This window comes from Megascapheus bottae, chromosome 29 (genome assembly GCF_031878675.1).
Source record: "Megascapheus bottae isolate mThoBot1 chromosome 29, mThoBot2.hap1, whole genome shotgun sequence".
NCBI lineage: Eukaryota > Metazoa > Chordata > Mammalia > Rodentia > Geomyidae > Megascapheus > Megascapheus bottae.
Window position 1 is genome coordinate 779669 of NC_143537.1, and position 14985 is coordinate 794653.

At 51.6% G+C, this 14985-nt stretch overlaps 1 protein-coding gene across 1 annotated transcript; it reads right to left on the reverse strand.

The window, feature by feature from the left end:
* Positions 1-1967: 1967 nt before the first annotated feature.
* Positions 1968-14614, reverse strand: Gabrp (gamma-aminobutyric acid type A receptor subunit pi). Its single transcript, XM_090320740.1, has 9 exons — positions 14389-14614; positions 13929-14047; positions 13118-13185; positions 12277-12494; positions 11117-11199; positions 6389-6526; positions 5178-5330; positions 4426-4613; positions 1968-2775 (listed from the first exon to the last, which is right to left on the reverse strand). The coding sequence occupies exons 1-9, from the start codon at positions 14439-14441 to the stop codon at positions 2473-2475; spliced, it is 1323 nt and encodes a 440-aa protein (XP_090176866.1). The 5' UTR covers positions 14442-14614; the 3' UTR covers positions 1968-2472.
* Positions 14615-14985: the final 371 nt, after the last annotated feature.

A 14985-nucleotide genomic window follows, 5' to 3' on the forward strand; every position in this document is an offset into this window, starting at 1 on the left:
TCCAAGGTCGTGGAGACACCGGTGCAGTCCTCCAAGGTCGTGGAGACACCGGTGCAGTCCTCCAAGGTCGTGGAGACGTTGGATGAACCCGTGGCTATTCACTCACTTCCTATGTTGTATTATCTTTTTCCAAATGGACTTTCTTTTGTTTCAGGAAAGACACAATTTCAGGTAATGAGAGTGGAAGGTCAAGGCTGGTAGCAGTACAGCACTGAAATCTGGGAACCACATGACTCCACTTTTAGTACCCTAAATAAATCATAATTCGAAGCTTAATCTCCTGAGCCATGAGGGATATTCTGTGAGCAGCGCTTTGCATGACACTTCAATTTTCTTCAGCTGGAGGTGTCGTCCTGCACACACAATCGCCCACAGGCGTCTGACAGGATAGAGCCATCTGCTTTTAGCAGGTGACTGGCAACATCAAAATGGTGTATTCCCATGGGAAATTTCCAGATGGAAAACCTGTCTATTTCACTATTTGCTTGCGCATTCTATTCCTTCTAAACAATTAGACTTTCTCTTGAGCTCATGTATGCCCGTTTATTTGTATTCAGCTCAGCGCTGGGGAGAATGGTGGAACAGCATACCCCTCATCTAAGCCGCTTTTGATGCTCTTTCCTACGTAGCCTTGCACTTCAAGGTGTAAAAGCCCTCCCATGTTGGCGGTGTTCCCTGCGATTCCAGTCCTCTCTCGTTCTTCCTGCTCCACGCTGGCATACTCCTCTGAAGTGTGGGCCAATGCTGAACATGTGCTTTCGACTCAAATACACTGAGACCTGATCTACACCTAAAGTTCTCTGGAAAAAAAAAAGAAAGAAAGCCAGGCGCAGCGGCTCACACCTATAATCCGAGCTACACAGGAAGCTGTGATCTGAGGATCGTGGTTCAGAGCCAGCCTGGGCACTGAAGACCGTGAGACTCCAATCGACCACCAGAAAATGGGAAGTGGTGCTGTGGCTCAAGGGGTAGGGCGGTAGCCTTGAGCTGAAGAGCTCAGGGACAGCATCCAGACCCATGACCAACTAAACAAATAATGAATAAATAAATGAAGCCTGTTGAAAATGACACGCAGTTATATATGCACACAGCTAAAAGACAGATGGCACACATGTCCATTTTTTCTTTTTTTATCCTTGTGTGACACATAAATGACGACAGTCCTGCTCTTTGTATGTTGAGGGTCAGCTGTAAAAACGCAGCCTGGTTGAAGCAGCATGGGACTTGTGGGAGTAGATATATTATGCATAGACGAACGTTCATTCAGGGCCAGCACCTGAAAAGAACAGCTGGCACACCCAAGGGCAGCTCTCAGTCCAGGATGGCAAACTCCCCAACTCCAGGGCGCTCACCAGGCGCTGAAAGCGCATTCATTCTGTAAGGGGTTCTTCCCTGCTGCATGACAACCCCATTTCTGCTTGTGATCTTCTGCGGCTTCCCCCCTCTCTGGTGCTCACAGGAGCACAGGGACGAAGGCTCCTTTTGCCACACAGTCCACGCGAGACTTGAGAGTAAGCGGGAGCCCTGCCTGCATTTGCTCTGGCGAGCACTGATGTGCTGCCTGTCACAGCAAAATAGCAAGAGCAAAGCTCCAGAGGACCTCGGGTGTGGGCAGACACACTACGCCTGAGGAGCACGGGTTTGGTCTTAGATTATTGATCCACTATCTTTAATTTTTCAGTGACAAGATTTGTTGGAATTTAGGGACCATTCCATGGTAGTGATCCTCATTCTGGTGGCTCACACCTGTAACCCTAGCTACTCAAGAGGTTGACACCTCTGAGGATCACGGTTCAAAGCCAGCCCGGGCAAAGAGACTCTTACAATAAACCACCGTTCAAACAAGCAAAGCTCTAAGTGGAGCTGTGGCTCCAGTAGTAGAGCACTATCCTCGAGCAAAAGAAGCTCAGGGACAGGCCCAGGCCTTGAGTTCTCACCCCAGGACAGGCACGAAAGAAAAAACAAACTCAACCTCATTTTGGCATTGTGTTAGAGCAGTGAGTGCAAATAAATTGACTTGAGTCACATTTCATTTTAATTAAAAACAAATACTATAAAATATTAGTCCCTAAATAGGCAACCATGTATTTCATAAGCAGGGCAGAGATTTAGTGAATGTCGTGGGTGATTGATTTGGGGACGACCCCTGGCACCGAAGGGGCACTCGGCATTTGTAATGGTTCCTTCCCAGACTTCTCAGATAGTAAATGCAGTCTCGGGAGCCACTGGTAAAGAGCCCTGGACAGTAATCCTGGCTTTCCAGGAATGGCCTTCCGCGGTGAGAGGGGGTTCTGTTCCAAGACCTTGCAATGCTAGGCTCACATGGAGGGCCAAGACGAGCAGTGCCGAGTGCTGTGTGCGTCGTTTTGAGGACACTGGACTGAGCTAGCTGCTCATTTGGCCTAGAGTGGCCTTTACCTCATCGTCTCATTCTGCACACCTCCTGCAGCATGGGAAGAGTTGACCATCATCTCAAAAATACATGTAGTACGCCCAGTAAAAGACATTGGCTAGCATAAAAAGCAAAGGAAACAGCAGTTTGGAATATCGATCGACATTGCTGGGGTTTTGGATTGTGAGGCAATCGGCAAGCCGGCCGATTTTCTCCCGGAAGATGATCTTGAACTTGTCACTGGCTTTCATGGTCAGGTCGCTGTAGTCAACATTGTCGCCGGGAATCTCTGTGCTGGCGAAGCTGATTTTCCGCTTGAAGCTGGAGATGGAGCTGTTAATGATGCTGGTGATGTTGACTTCCTCCACCTCCTTCCCTGCCCCCTGCATCACAGACAGTGCAGTTAGCTTCCAAGGGAGGCAAAACAAGCAAGGGAACGTGGAGAAAAGGAAACGTGGAGAACCCTACCCACCCAACCCTGGTGACGGACGGAGAATGGCTTTGAGGGCCTGAGACGCGGGCTGGCAAGCTGGGCATGGATGCCTGCTCTCTGGTTTGTAGGTGCTTGTCTGTAACTCACGTATCATGAGCAGGACAGCCACTGCCCACCCAGGCATGCGGCAGAGCAATGAGTACAGTGCCAAACGTTCAGCCTGTGACGGCAGCTGACCAGATCGCTCACGATGGCAAGTCTCTAGATGCCTCAATCCCTTTAAAACTTGGTTTCCATGCCTGCATCTAGGTGTTTGTACCCACTTCATAGAGTGATGGGAAGATGACATGGAAGAAGCTAGCAAAGGCCTCGGTGACACTGGTGACACTTCGCTCCGTTTTGGGGAGAAAGGTGGGTGTGAGACCTCACACAGACAGTAGTGTCTTGAGGTCTTTCCCACACACACAGGAATAGTGATGCTCTCTACTGTGGCTCCAGGGCGTGTCCATTCTCCAACACGCCAAATTGAGGAAAGAGTGTGGTTGGATATTTTTGGCCCATCTATTTTCTCTTTAGACATAGGTTCTTGGATGAGTTAACTCATCTCTTTGCATGTGAAATAAGGATAATAATGGTACTCATTTGCTTGGGTTGTTGGATGGGCTAAGAGATAGATATTGGCTGATGGTTAGACTATAGCAGGCATTCTACAGGGACTCTGTCACCACACACCTCACTAGAGTAAAGGAATTCTGCTGTCTTCAATTCCAACTCTCAAGCATTCTCCAGCCCCTTTCCCTAACCTAGTAAACCTGGATTTGCTGGGGAGGAGTAGAGGCTTATTACTGTGTCTGGCACATGAAAGCACTCAATAAGTGATGACTATTTATCATCTGTCATCATCATCATCATCATCGACATGGCCTTTCACTGTTGAATAAAAGGACTGCTTCCTTGTGATTCTCTTGATTAGCAGGGGATAAAATGTGCTAATCAAGAAAACTTTTATGATTTAATTTCTTTCAGTCTTTTGTAAATTACTAGTTAGGCACAGACGAATGTGCCAAAAGAATTAAATATTAATTAAGTAGTCTGAAATTTGCAAACAACTGATCATGTTGGGTTTGATATTGGAGTTTTCTATAGATGCTGGTTCTCACAGTTAAAATTTTACATTGCATATGGAAAAGTTATTTTCTGCCAAAGAAATTAAATGTGTTGGTATCTCATTGGTGAAGAGAAACCTCCTCGCTGCCTTCCTTCATTTTGAACTGCGGCTTGAACTCAGGTCCTGGGCACTGTCCTTCAAGGCTCTACCACTTGAGCCAGAGCCCCGGAAAGAAGCTTCCGGCTTCTTTCTGGTTAATTTGGAGACTTTTCTTCCTGGCCGACTTTGGACTGCAATCCTCAGACCTCAGCCCCCTGAGTCGCTCAGAGGGCAGGTGGGAGCCACTGACACTCTGCTGAGAACCCTTTACAAACAGCTGCCACCAGCTCCAGGGCGAGGCTCACTGGAAGGAGGGGAGCGCGGCGGGGTGGAGCTGGGCCCCCTCACGCTGTACAGCCCTGGAAGACGGAGGGCCCACAAGCAGACCCTTACACTGTCTTTGGCTGCCATCTGCTGTAAGGAGCTGTAGTGCGCCACGGCGTATTCCAGCAGGGCCCCGAACACGAAGCTGAAGCAGATGCCCAGGTACACATCGATGGCCTTGATGAAGCAGTTGGTGCTGGGCAGAGACGTGCGGGAGCCGATCATCAGCGTGGTCATCGACAGCACGGTGGTCACCCCTGGAGACACGGGCGGGAAACGTCCCTGCTGGCCCCCCAAGGCCCTCGCCAGCTGCTGCCTGGCTCCACCCAGGGGTCAGGGTGGCGTCAGGACTGGGACTGGAGCTGCCCCATTCTGGAGGCTGCAGCGGTGGGGGGGGTTGGGGGGGGTCTGTCTAAGCTGCACAGACAGAAGCAATGTGGCTTTGCAAACATTTCCCCTCGGGCTGGGCATGCGGCTCAGTGGTCGAGTGCTTGCCTAGCATGCATGGAGCCCCGGGTTCCATTCCTCAGAACCACATACACAAAAAGCCAGACGTGGCTGGGGGCGGGGATGGGGGTGTGGGGAGAGTAACTGGTTAACCAGTTCTTAAACATCGCCTCTGATTACAGAAAATAATATTGATCAAGATGAGCTCCAGGAAATGGAAACAAACAAACCAAAAAAGCCTGTTGGAGGGCTTGGAGGTATGGCTCAGGTGATAGAGAACCAGTCTAGCAAGTGCAGGCTCTGAGTTCAAACCTCACTACTGCCTGACCAACCACCCCCGCCTCAGTAAAACCATTGCCCACCCAGGCGCTTACCAATGCAGGTTCTGGCAGGAACGGAGTCCAGCGAGATCCAGAAGGACACCCAGGAGAGCACCACCAGGAAGGTGGACGGGACGTAGGTTTCCAGGATGAAATACAGAACATTTCTCCGCAGTTCAAACTGCAAGACCAGCCGCGTGTAATTACCTGACGGGGAAAGGAGACACAGAGTCACCGCTACTCACACAGGCCATGGCTGAGCATCACGGCGATGCCTGTCGGGGTGACAGAGGGGAATGCACAGTGGGACTGTTGTCAAAGGACACTAACGGAAAGGTACACCGTAGATCAACTAAGAATGTGTGCTTCCCGAGTCTGACGGGACCCTCGAGACCATTTGCTATTTTGCTTCTTGGCGGAGGCAGGAGATGCCAGGGGTTGTGGTGTGACAAGTAAGGCCTGTAGCCCATGCTAGAAATCCAGATCTTTCGTTCTACCCCCTTGATTTTGAAAGTTAATCTTAAACACACTCTCAGAATCAAGATTTGGTTAAATAGTGGCCTACTTTTATATCTAAGATGGGATGGGATACCTATAATTAAATAATTCTGAAATCTAAAGCATTTTTCTGTATGAATTCACATTAAGAATCCAGACTGGTAAGCTGTGAAAACATAAGCCTCAACTGAAAACTTGTTTCTTTTTAAATGGAGTATATTCAACCATCCATTCTAAAAGTAACACAAATTGAATTTTGGAAAAGAAGAAAATGAGAAACATCTACTTTATTTTCTTCTCTTTTCTCGAGGCATAGACTAGCTTTGAATGTTTATGTGGCTGTGGAATGGCCCCTGGTTTCATACTTAATACCGTGTAGTCTTGGGTAAAATACATGGTGATTTTGTAGGGTGAAAATACGGGTGACCTTGAGTGTTCTAAGACGTGAGAAGAAAATGCCAGCTGCGGATGGGTTTGCCAGCCCTTTAAAAAATGTCTGTCTGCAATGCCCCCAACCATGAGACGCCCGCACTGGTGGATAGGAAATCCTCCTCTCTACCAGGGCTGAGGTACCAGGGCTGTGGTCCTGTGCCTGGTTGTCCTTTCCACCAGCACCAAGAGCCAGTGTCTCGTGTGCACCACGGATGCCACAAGGAGGTGTCAAGCTGGAGGTAAGTTGGGGGCCATTTCGGTTCTTGCCCCACCCAGGGCTGCCCGGATCCCAGTGCTCCTGGTCCCTGTGGGCGGGGCCCACGTGAGTGCGTCACCTGTCTCCTGCTGGGAAATGGCGACGGAGGTGAAGTAGCGCTGCACGGTGTACTGCGCCAGCCGCAGGTTTTCCAGGCCACGCACGGAGTCGTTGCCCCTCAGCCAGGAGAACTCCACATCGCTTCCATCGTAGCCCCCTGGCAAACGAGACAGAGTGCTGGTCAGGGTGTGGGTGCCCAGGGAGAGGGCCTGGAACGAGGCAGCGGGGAGACTCCGTGTGTGCCGTCCTGATGGCTGAGTTCAAGGGCGCTCAAGGTCATTGCCCTGCAAAACTCGGCAAGATTCCTCGAGGCGGATGAAGTCCCTGTGTGGGGCATTTGCCGTCTCTGAGGCCTGGCTCTATGTCTACGCCTGGCAGTGAGCGGCCTCGGAGGCGGCCTTCCTCGCTCCTCACACAGAGCTTACGACAGCCGTACCCTGGGCACACACAGTGGCCCGTCGGGCTGGGCGGTCTAGGCACGGTGCTGTTTGTAGGAAGTCAGGCAGGGTCTGTCATGTTGTACCTCGGTGTACACGCAAAACCCAACCCCAGAGCGTCAGCCAGCCACATTCAGCACGTCGGCCAGCACGTCCGCCCTGGCTGCCTCTCAGTGGCGGGCCCTGGGCATCACAACAACCTTTCAGGAGACATTCGCATCGTTTTTGCCCCTTATCTCTGTAAGATTCCCACAATACTAGGCATGTCTATTTCTTCCATGTAAGACAGATGTTTACAACTCTGAAACTCGAGACAGACTTGATGGCCTGTGTGTGTGTGTGTGTGTGTGTGTGTGTGTGTGTGTGTGTGATTCAATAGATAGTGTACCTCAGAAGTGAGGAACTGCGTTGCTTGTGTTGCCCTCTTTCTACAGGAAACCTCAGATTCTGAGGAGTGACAAAGCTTTCTCAGGATGCAAGGCAAGAAACAAAGCCAAAGCTGCACCTCAGGAAACTCTGATTCAGCCAGGGTGACCATGATAATAGGTGCAGCCTCTATCATTTAGCGAGCAATTACTGTCTGAGTGCCTTTCTGCATTACCATCTCAATTAATCCTCAAAATATCCTTTGAGGAGACCTGTGAATAGCTAATAAGCATAGGAAAATGGCATCCCATCATCAATCATTAGGAAAATGCAAATCAAAGCCACAATAAAATGCTATCTCACCCTCATCAGAACAGCTGGGATGAAAACGCCAGCACACACTGAAGATGCAGACGCACAGAAACGTCAAGGACGGGGGATGAAACAGCATTTCAACAGCTTCCTAAACTAAATTTACCATGCCACCAGAATTCTACTCCTGTCTGCCAGGAGAAAGAAAATCCTATTCACACAAAGACTGGGACACAAATATCCCCAGTCACAGCCAGACTCCAGTGAGTCACACCTGTAAACCCAGCTACTCAAGAGCTGAGGTATCACTATTGCAGCTTGAAGCCAACCTCGGCAGGAAAATCCATGAGACTCTTACCTCCAGTCAACCAGCAACAAAATGGAAGTGGAGCTGTGGATCTTTGGGTGGAAAAGCTCAGGCCTGGAGTTGCGACCCCAGGACAAGCACAGTGAAACGTTCACAGCAGCGCTATGCATACTAGCCAAAATGTGGCAATAAAGCAAACGTTCATCAGTTGGTGATCAAATACTGTTACATTTGTACATGTGTGTCTGTATTGCATGCACATACATCCGTGCAAACCCGTGTTACACATACACACACATGGAGGTGTGTGTGACACGTACAGAGGCATACCACACAGAGTCCTGAAGACACACCACAACACGTGGGAAGCTACAAACACTTTGCGAAGCAGAAAAGGCCAGGTGCAAAAGACCACAGAGTGCCTGGATTCCATTTGTAGGAAAGACTACTTCACAGAACAGGAAGTAGGCCCATGGCGTCTGGGAACTGCTGGCTGGAAGGGGAGGAGATTGCAAACTGGTGAGAGGCTCGCACATGCAATATGGCAGAGGGTTAGTGAAAGGTCACCAAAACCTTTGAGTCCTGTAGCTCAGATGGACAGGTCTTCTGGAATGTGGATTATACCTCCAAAAACATGTCACAAAACAAGACTTTCCCTGCTTCCTTGAGAAACAAAGGCTGGAGGGTGAAGGGGAGGCCTGGGCTCTGAAACGCACACCCACCGATTTCGTTATTCCCAGGTTACTGGGGGTCAACCCAGCAGAGCCGGGCACCAGCTTGGGGAAGCCGGCGTCTGCAGGGTTCTCTCTGCTCTGTGATGTGGGGCATCTGGAGGGCTTTCAGACAGTGATCATCTCCTCTAAGATGGGCATGTGGGAAAATCCCTTCGTGGGGTTTCCAACAGCTGCTGTGGATCCTCACTGGGGGCTCCCTCCGCTGGCCAGGAACCGGGATGGTGCAAGCGGTGGTGGGGAGAATCTTGCTCCTGGAATTTGGAGTGAGCGCAGCACAACACAGGGCAGGCAATCGCTCCTTCCAAGCAGCCTCCACACGGCCCTGTCTTTGATAACCTGAAGTTTTATTCTGCCACTGAACGCCTGCATTGCTTCAAGAAGGTTTTGCATGCATTTAATCAATAAGATAATTAATCTGTCTGAGTCTTTAATTAAATGTCTACTTTTGAAAAATGGCTTCCTCCCCCAGTGGCCGTGCTTGCCTGACGCTGCCTGTCCTCGAGTTCAGGGCGTGTGTGGTCCCTGGAGCTGGACTGTACGAGAGTCTCGGCACACTGCGTCTGTGAGCCACTGTCCTGACATCGGTGCCCCAGCTTGCTGAATCCTTCAGAGCCACTGATGAAGACGTGGCGCAGGTTGTCCAGTAGTGTCCGAGAGCTCATTTGACACCTACCAAGGTTTCTCAGCATTAGCAAGCCCCCACATGGCAGTGTAGGTGCCCACTTACTGGCATGACTGGTGTACACTTTACATAAACCGATGGGTTGATGTGTGGGTGGCAGTAGGGTTTGAACCCAGGGCCTCGGCTTGCTGGATAGGTTCTCTGCCGCTTGACCCACACCTTCAGTCATTTTAAGCGCTGGTTATTTTTTCAGATAGGGCCAGATTTCCTCCTCAGGCACACGGCTAGACCACGAGATGTGACAGTCCTAATTTTTTTCTAACACAGTTGTGGTGACAGGGCATACCACGGTGCCCAGCTGCTGATGGAGAAAGAGTCTCACCGATTTTTTTAAATCTGGATTGGCCCTGAACCATGGTCTTCCCAATCTCAGCCTGCTAATAACTACATTTACAGACACGCGCCACGAGCCTCTTAGCTCAGGGAATTTCTTAGGTGTGTGTGAGGACCTGACCCGCAGCAGGGCCTGGCACACAGTAGGGAAAGCCCCACCCCTGGGCGGCCCCCTTGCTCCCAGCAGCCCGCTCTAACCTTTGCTAAGTTCTTTCTTGCCCTTGTACTTCACAGATTCCTGTGTCCTGTTCTTTGTCCCCAGTCAGTCCCCGCCTCCTCTGATGTCAGGTGACAGCTCCCCTCTGGACCTGGTGCCCTTGCTTCCTGCCCATCCCCTTCCTGGTCTGCACCCTGCACCAGAGTTCTCGAAGGCTGGCTCGTCATGTTTGTCTGCCACACAGTGCCCAGTGCAGAGTCGCTCAGTTGTCTGCTAGATGAAGGGGGGCTCAGCTGGGACCCATTCAGTCACTCAGACTCTGGGATTTCCCAGAGAAGATATGCAGAACTGAAATACAAGAGTGAGTCAAGAAATGGTCCTCAGAGCTCCACAAAGGAAAGACGCCGGCCTGTGGCCCTGAGTGACAGAAAGGAAAGGAGCCAGCACAGGAATGGGAGACCAGAGGTTCCCTCTAACACGTGTGGGCCGCAGGGTGAGTCCCATTCAGGGAAGATAATGATACGAAGCAGACACCAGAGAAACTGCCAGGGAGATACGATCAGCTTTCCACGATCCCCACATCGCCATTTAAAACCACTTCATGGCACAGTCAGGGAAAGAGCAGAGCTCTGATGGCACAGGAGATGCTGGAGCCAAGTCCCCAGGTGCCTCTGGCAGGGTTGAGGGCCCTCAAACCTGGCTTCAGCCCCTGCATCTGTCCAGCTGCCGCGTCCCTAACTGTGAGTGGGTTAGCAGACCTGGCACGTGGGTGCAGCCATGGTTGCCAGGAGGAGAACTTCTGCTATTCTTGTAGATAGGCTAAAGCTGTCTGGGCAGGGACCACAGAACAAGGCAAACCAGACTTCCTCATTCTGCATTTCCAACCTGGGGTCCCTCCTTCACCCCAGCCTCTCTACAGCCTCACAGGGCGCATCAGGGCTTTCTAGCCACCACAATGATTGTTGCACTAGAAAATAATGGTAATAGCACAAGCTTTGAGGCTTTATAGAATTCAAAGCATAGCTCTGGGTGGCGAGCAGTGAGTACATGAGAGCTCTAATGCCTGCAACTGGATTGTCCACAAGGCGCTAACACTCAATCATCCCTCCCCAAGTACGCACTGTTCACAAACTTTTCTTCAAGAAGAACCCAGATCTGCCTGGAAGTACCAAGGGCTGAACGCATCACAAGTCACCAACAGAAGAGAAGAGCTGCGAGGTATGGAGGGCACGTCACCTGAGCCCAGCGTCACCTCCCTTGCCCGAGCACCTGAGCCCAGCGACCCCGCTTCCTTCCGGGTCCCCTTGTGCGTGCTCTAACTAAATCAGGTGAGCACCCAGGTCTGAGCCAGCTCAGGCTACAGGTAAATCACATGAGGACACGGATCCGAGCCCGCCTGGGCCATGGGTGTGTACTCACAGCTCTCCAGCTGCAGCTTGCACGTCTGTGTGTCCATGGGGTATTTGGACAGGTCCATGTTACAGGCAACGGTTGTTGTGATTCTAAGAAAAGAAAGACTGAGCATCAGCTAAGTGGCCTAAGGTCACCGATCTGCTAAGGACAAAGAAGGGACCAGCACCAGAGCCCCTGACTCCAGAGCCCCTGACTCCAGAGCCTCCTGACTCCAGAGCCTCCTGACTCCAGAACCTCCTGACTCCAGAGCCTCCTGACGACTCCAGAGCCTCCTGACTCCAGAACCTCCTGACTCCAGAGCCTCCTGACGACTCCAGAGCCTCCTGACTGCAGAGCCTCCTGACTCCAGAACCTCCTGACTCCAGAGCCTCCTGACTCCAGAGCCTCCTGACTCCAGAACCTCCTGACTCCAGAGCCTTCTGACTCCAGAGCCTCCTGATGACTCCAGAGCCTCCTGACGACTCCAGAGCCTCCTGACTCCAGAGCCTCCTGACTCCAGAACCTCCTGACTCCAGAGCCTCCTGACTCCAGAGCCTCCTGATGACTCCAGAGCCTCCTGACGACTCCAGAACCTCCTGACTCCAGAGCCTCCTGACTCCAGAGCCTCCTGACTCCAGAGCCTCCTGACGACTCCAGAGCCTCCTGACTCCAGAGCCTCCTGACGACTCCAGAGCCTCCTGACTCCAGAGCCTCCTGACGACTCCAGAGCCTCCTGACTCCAGAGCCTCGCTGCCAGCCGTTCCAGTCCTTCATAATCTCCCACGGACTGTACCACATGCTGTAATGCAGGCAGCTGCACACGTACACATGCATGTACACGTGCACACACGCACGCACACGCACATTTATAAACATGTGTGTATCTGCACTTATGTGCTGTGGGATCATGGAGAAAGAGAACATGAGCATTGAGTGGATCTGGGCCCAGGGAGAGGCCTGTGAGGTTTCTTGAAAGAAGCCGAGATGTGGGCTGCTCTGGGGAGGTCTGAGAGCTGCCGAGGAAAGCCTAGAACATGCTCTGATGCCTGGTAGCTCTGGCTTGTCCTTGGGAGTAAACACTGGTCGTATTCACGTTGGACTCAAGTTTCCAACATGTATAAGACTAAGGACTCCGGTAGCTACTCACCTGAGCTCATAGAGGACTGAGCACACAGGTGACCACTCACCTGAGCGCATACAGGACTGTGCCGTTGGAGAAGAGGCGGACGAGCCTGTTTCCCACAGTGACCTCATGCAGGAAGGACTTCTTGGACTCCACGATGTACGTGTCGGGCACCCAGAGGAACTCCACGAGGCGGGCATCCAGCGTGAAGCTCTTGTTGCCTTCAAATACGAGCCGCGGGTCTGTCCAGCGCTGGCGGAGGTAGATGGTGGCTGTGTAGTCCTGAGGAAAAGCCAGGGATGGGAGTATGGGCAGAGGGAGGGAGGGAAGGCGTCACCTTTGCTCCTCCCCCTTCTTAGATCAACAGAGTGGCTGTGTCATGGGCACTTATCCCAAATAACTCCCAGTGCCAGCGGGAGCCGGCCCTTGACTGGCATGGCTCGCAGGAACAGACAACAGAGAGGCCTCCCTGAAGGATTCTGGACGGTGAGGCCCGGATTCACTGCCACGCGCAGTGGGCCCTTCTGGCAACTGCCTTAGCATGGCCTTTCACGTGTGTGCTCTCTTAGGGAATTCACTGGATTGAGTGACAGCTCTCCTCAGCTGTCTCCTTCTCTGGCTGACAGCTCTCCTCAGCTTGTCCTGGCTCTGTAGGACTCTGTGGGACCTAGGTTTTCTCCCTCACTAATGTACCCACTTGGTTTTCTGGATTCTTTCCTCCTGGCCTCTGAATCTGTTTTCTGATCATCAGAAAACATGTCTGTGAGATTCTTCGCGGGCCTGGACTCAGTCAGTCCAGACAGAGGAGGCTGGGAATCTTCCTTCCTGGTTTGAGTGACTTGGAAGTGTTTTCCCATTGAGCACAGGAAAGGGAGCCTTGGTTCACATAGGGGAAGAACACTTACCATGTTGCTCTCTGAAATGCTAGAGATGCTTGCAATGTCTAGAGTCAGTGCTATCTGAACCGGGGCTCCTAGGAGAGAAGAAGCAAATGAAGACTAACAGAGCAACACAGACAAGGGCATTTCTCCCCGCAGCCGCCCTTTCCCCTGCTCTACCGTGGGCACACAGCCATCACTGCAGCGGAAAGCAAAAGCACGAAGCAGGACAGAAATCACTTATTAGAAAGATTTAGATCTCACAGAACTGAAAAATGTAAAAAGTTCATTTATCTTCCTCTTCTCGGGAACAAGCTGGTATATCATGTACCTCCTTTTTGTATGAAGAATAAGCACCAACCGTTATCTTGTGTGCATGTGTGTGCTAATTGGGGGCTTCAATTCAGGGTCTTTCTCTCTCCCTCTTTGTCTGTCTGTCTGGCTGGCTGTCTTGGTGTGCTTGCTCAGTGGTATTCTGCTGTTGAACCACATTCCACTCTGACATTTTGCTGGCTAATTGGAGATTGAGCCCCACACATTTTTCTACCCGGCTACACAGCGCTAACTCACGGGCCAGGTTGCCAGGGACTCTTCCCTTGTCTGTGGTGGGGGAGAGGGCACATTTACCCTGGAAGTGGGCAGCAAAGCTTTCTCCAGCATGAAAACCCACTGACCCAGGTCCCCATCCATCATTCCCAATCTTTAAATTAGTCCGCATATCAGAAACCGACTCCCCGCCTCACCACCACCAATCACCAAGCAGCTCAGGCCCTTGGAGACAGTGTGCTCCCTACTCCTCTCCTTTTTAAATTAATGTCCTGGTTGCAAGATAACCTACCACCAAAATTGGGCCTGAGGAACTTGTTGTACCCTGCTGTGAGGTTCTCAAAGCCGGGCAGGGAGAGCTTGTCACGCCTGCTGAGCTCCATGCTGAACTGGCTCCCCCGGACACACGTCCTAGAAAGGAAAATGGGTTTTGTCACCCGTGCTTGCTCAAGTGTGGATGATTTGAACTGTGTGCCCAGGACCCCGCCTTGACTTTCCAAGGAGAAATCTGCTACAGTTCAGCTTGAGAGTTGGCCTCTCCTTCTCATTACCCGTTTGCTCTTTACCAAAATGCATGACAAACCTCCAAGCGTCATGTCAAAATCCCTAGGGGCTCCACTTTGGACACATATGTTTTTTCAGTAGAATTAATAGCAAAAAAACCGTGTTATTATTCTGGTGTTATAGGGAAGGAAAGGACTAGACTGGCCTTGTTATGTGCTGTCAGACCCCTGTGGGGTAGCAGAGCTCACCTTTGAGAGAGGAGACGGAGGCACATGAAGGCCAAGAGGAGTCTGTAGCTCATGTTGCGGGGAGGAAGCAATCACCTGTGGAGACAGGGGGCTGGCGAGGGGGCAGTCTGGGCGCCCCTGCCCAGTCCAGATCCTCTGTGGGGCATAGCCACAGCAAGGGAGCACTGCACCCGGGCCCCGGGCCCTGCCGGCCTCCAGGACCGATGACAATCCATCTCGATTAGACAGTGGCTCATCAGATCCAGGAGTAAACGTAGCAGGCTGCCCTGCTCTGCATTCTCAGGGAGTCCTGAGGCTGTCCTGATACCCTAACTCCTGCTCTACTCAGCAAGCCAGCTTGCTCCCTCCCCCTTCTCTTCCTCCCTCCCCCTTTCCTCCTCTCCTTCCTCTCCTCTCCCCTCCCCTTTCCTTCCGTCCTTCCTTCCTATCCTCCTTCTTCCCTCCTTTCATTTTTCCTTCCTTCTTTCCCTCCTTCCTTTCCTTTTTCTCCTCTCTCTCTCTCTCTCTCTCTCTCTCTCTCTCTCTCTCTCTCTCTCTCTCTCTCTCTCTCTCTCCCTCTCCCTCTCCCTCTCCCTCCCCCTTTTTCTTCCATCCTTC

Coding starts and splice junctions, on each gene's coding strand:
- Gabrp (XM_090320740.1), bottom strand. CDS start 14,441: ATGAGCTACAGACTCCTCTTGGCCTTCATGTGCCTCCGTCTCCTCTCT. Junction 12,495..13,117: donor GCATTTCAGAGAGCAACATG/GTAAGTGTTCTT, acceptor GCTTTTCCTCAG/GACTACACAGCCACCATCTA. Junction 2,776..4,425: donor AGATGGCAGCCAAAGACAGT/GTAAGGGTCTGC, acceptor TCTGTGATGCAG/GGGGCAGGGAAGGAGGTGGA.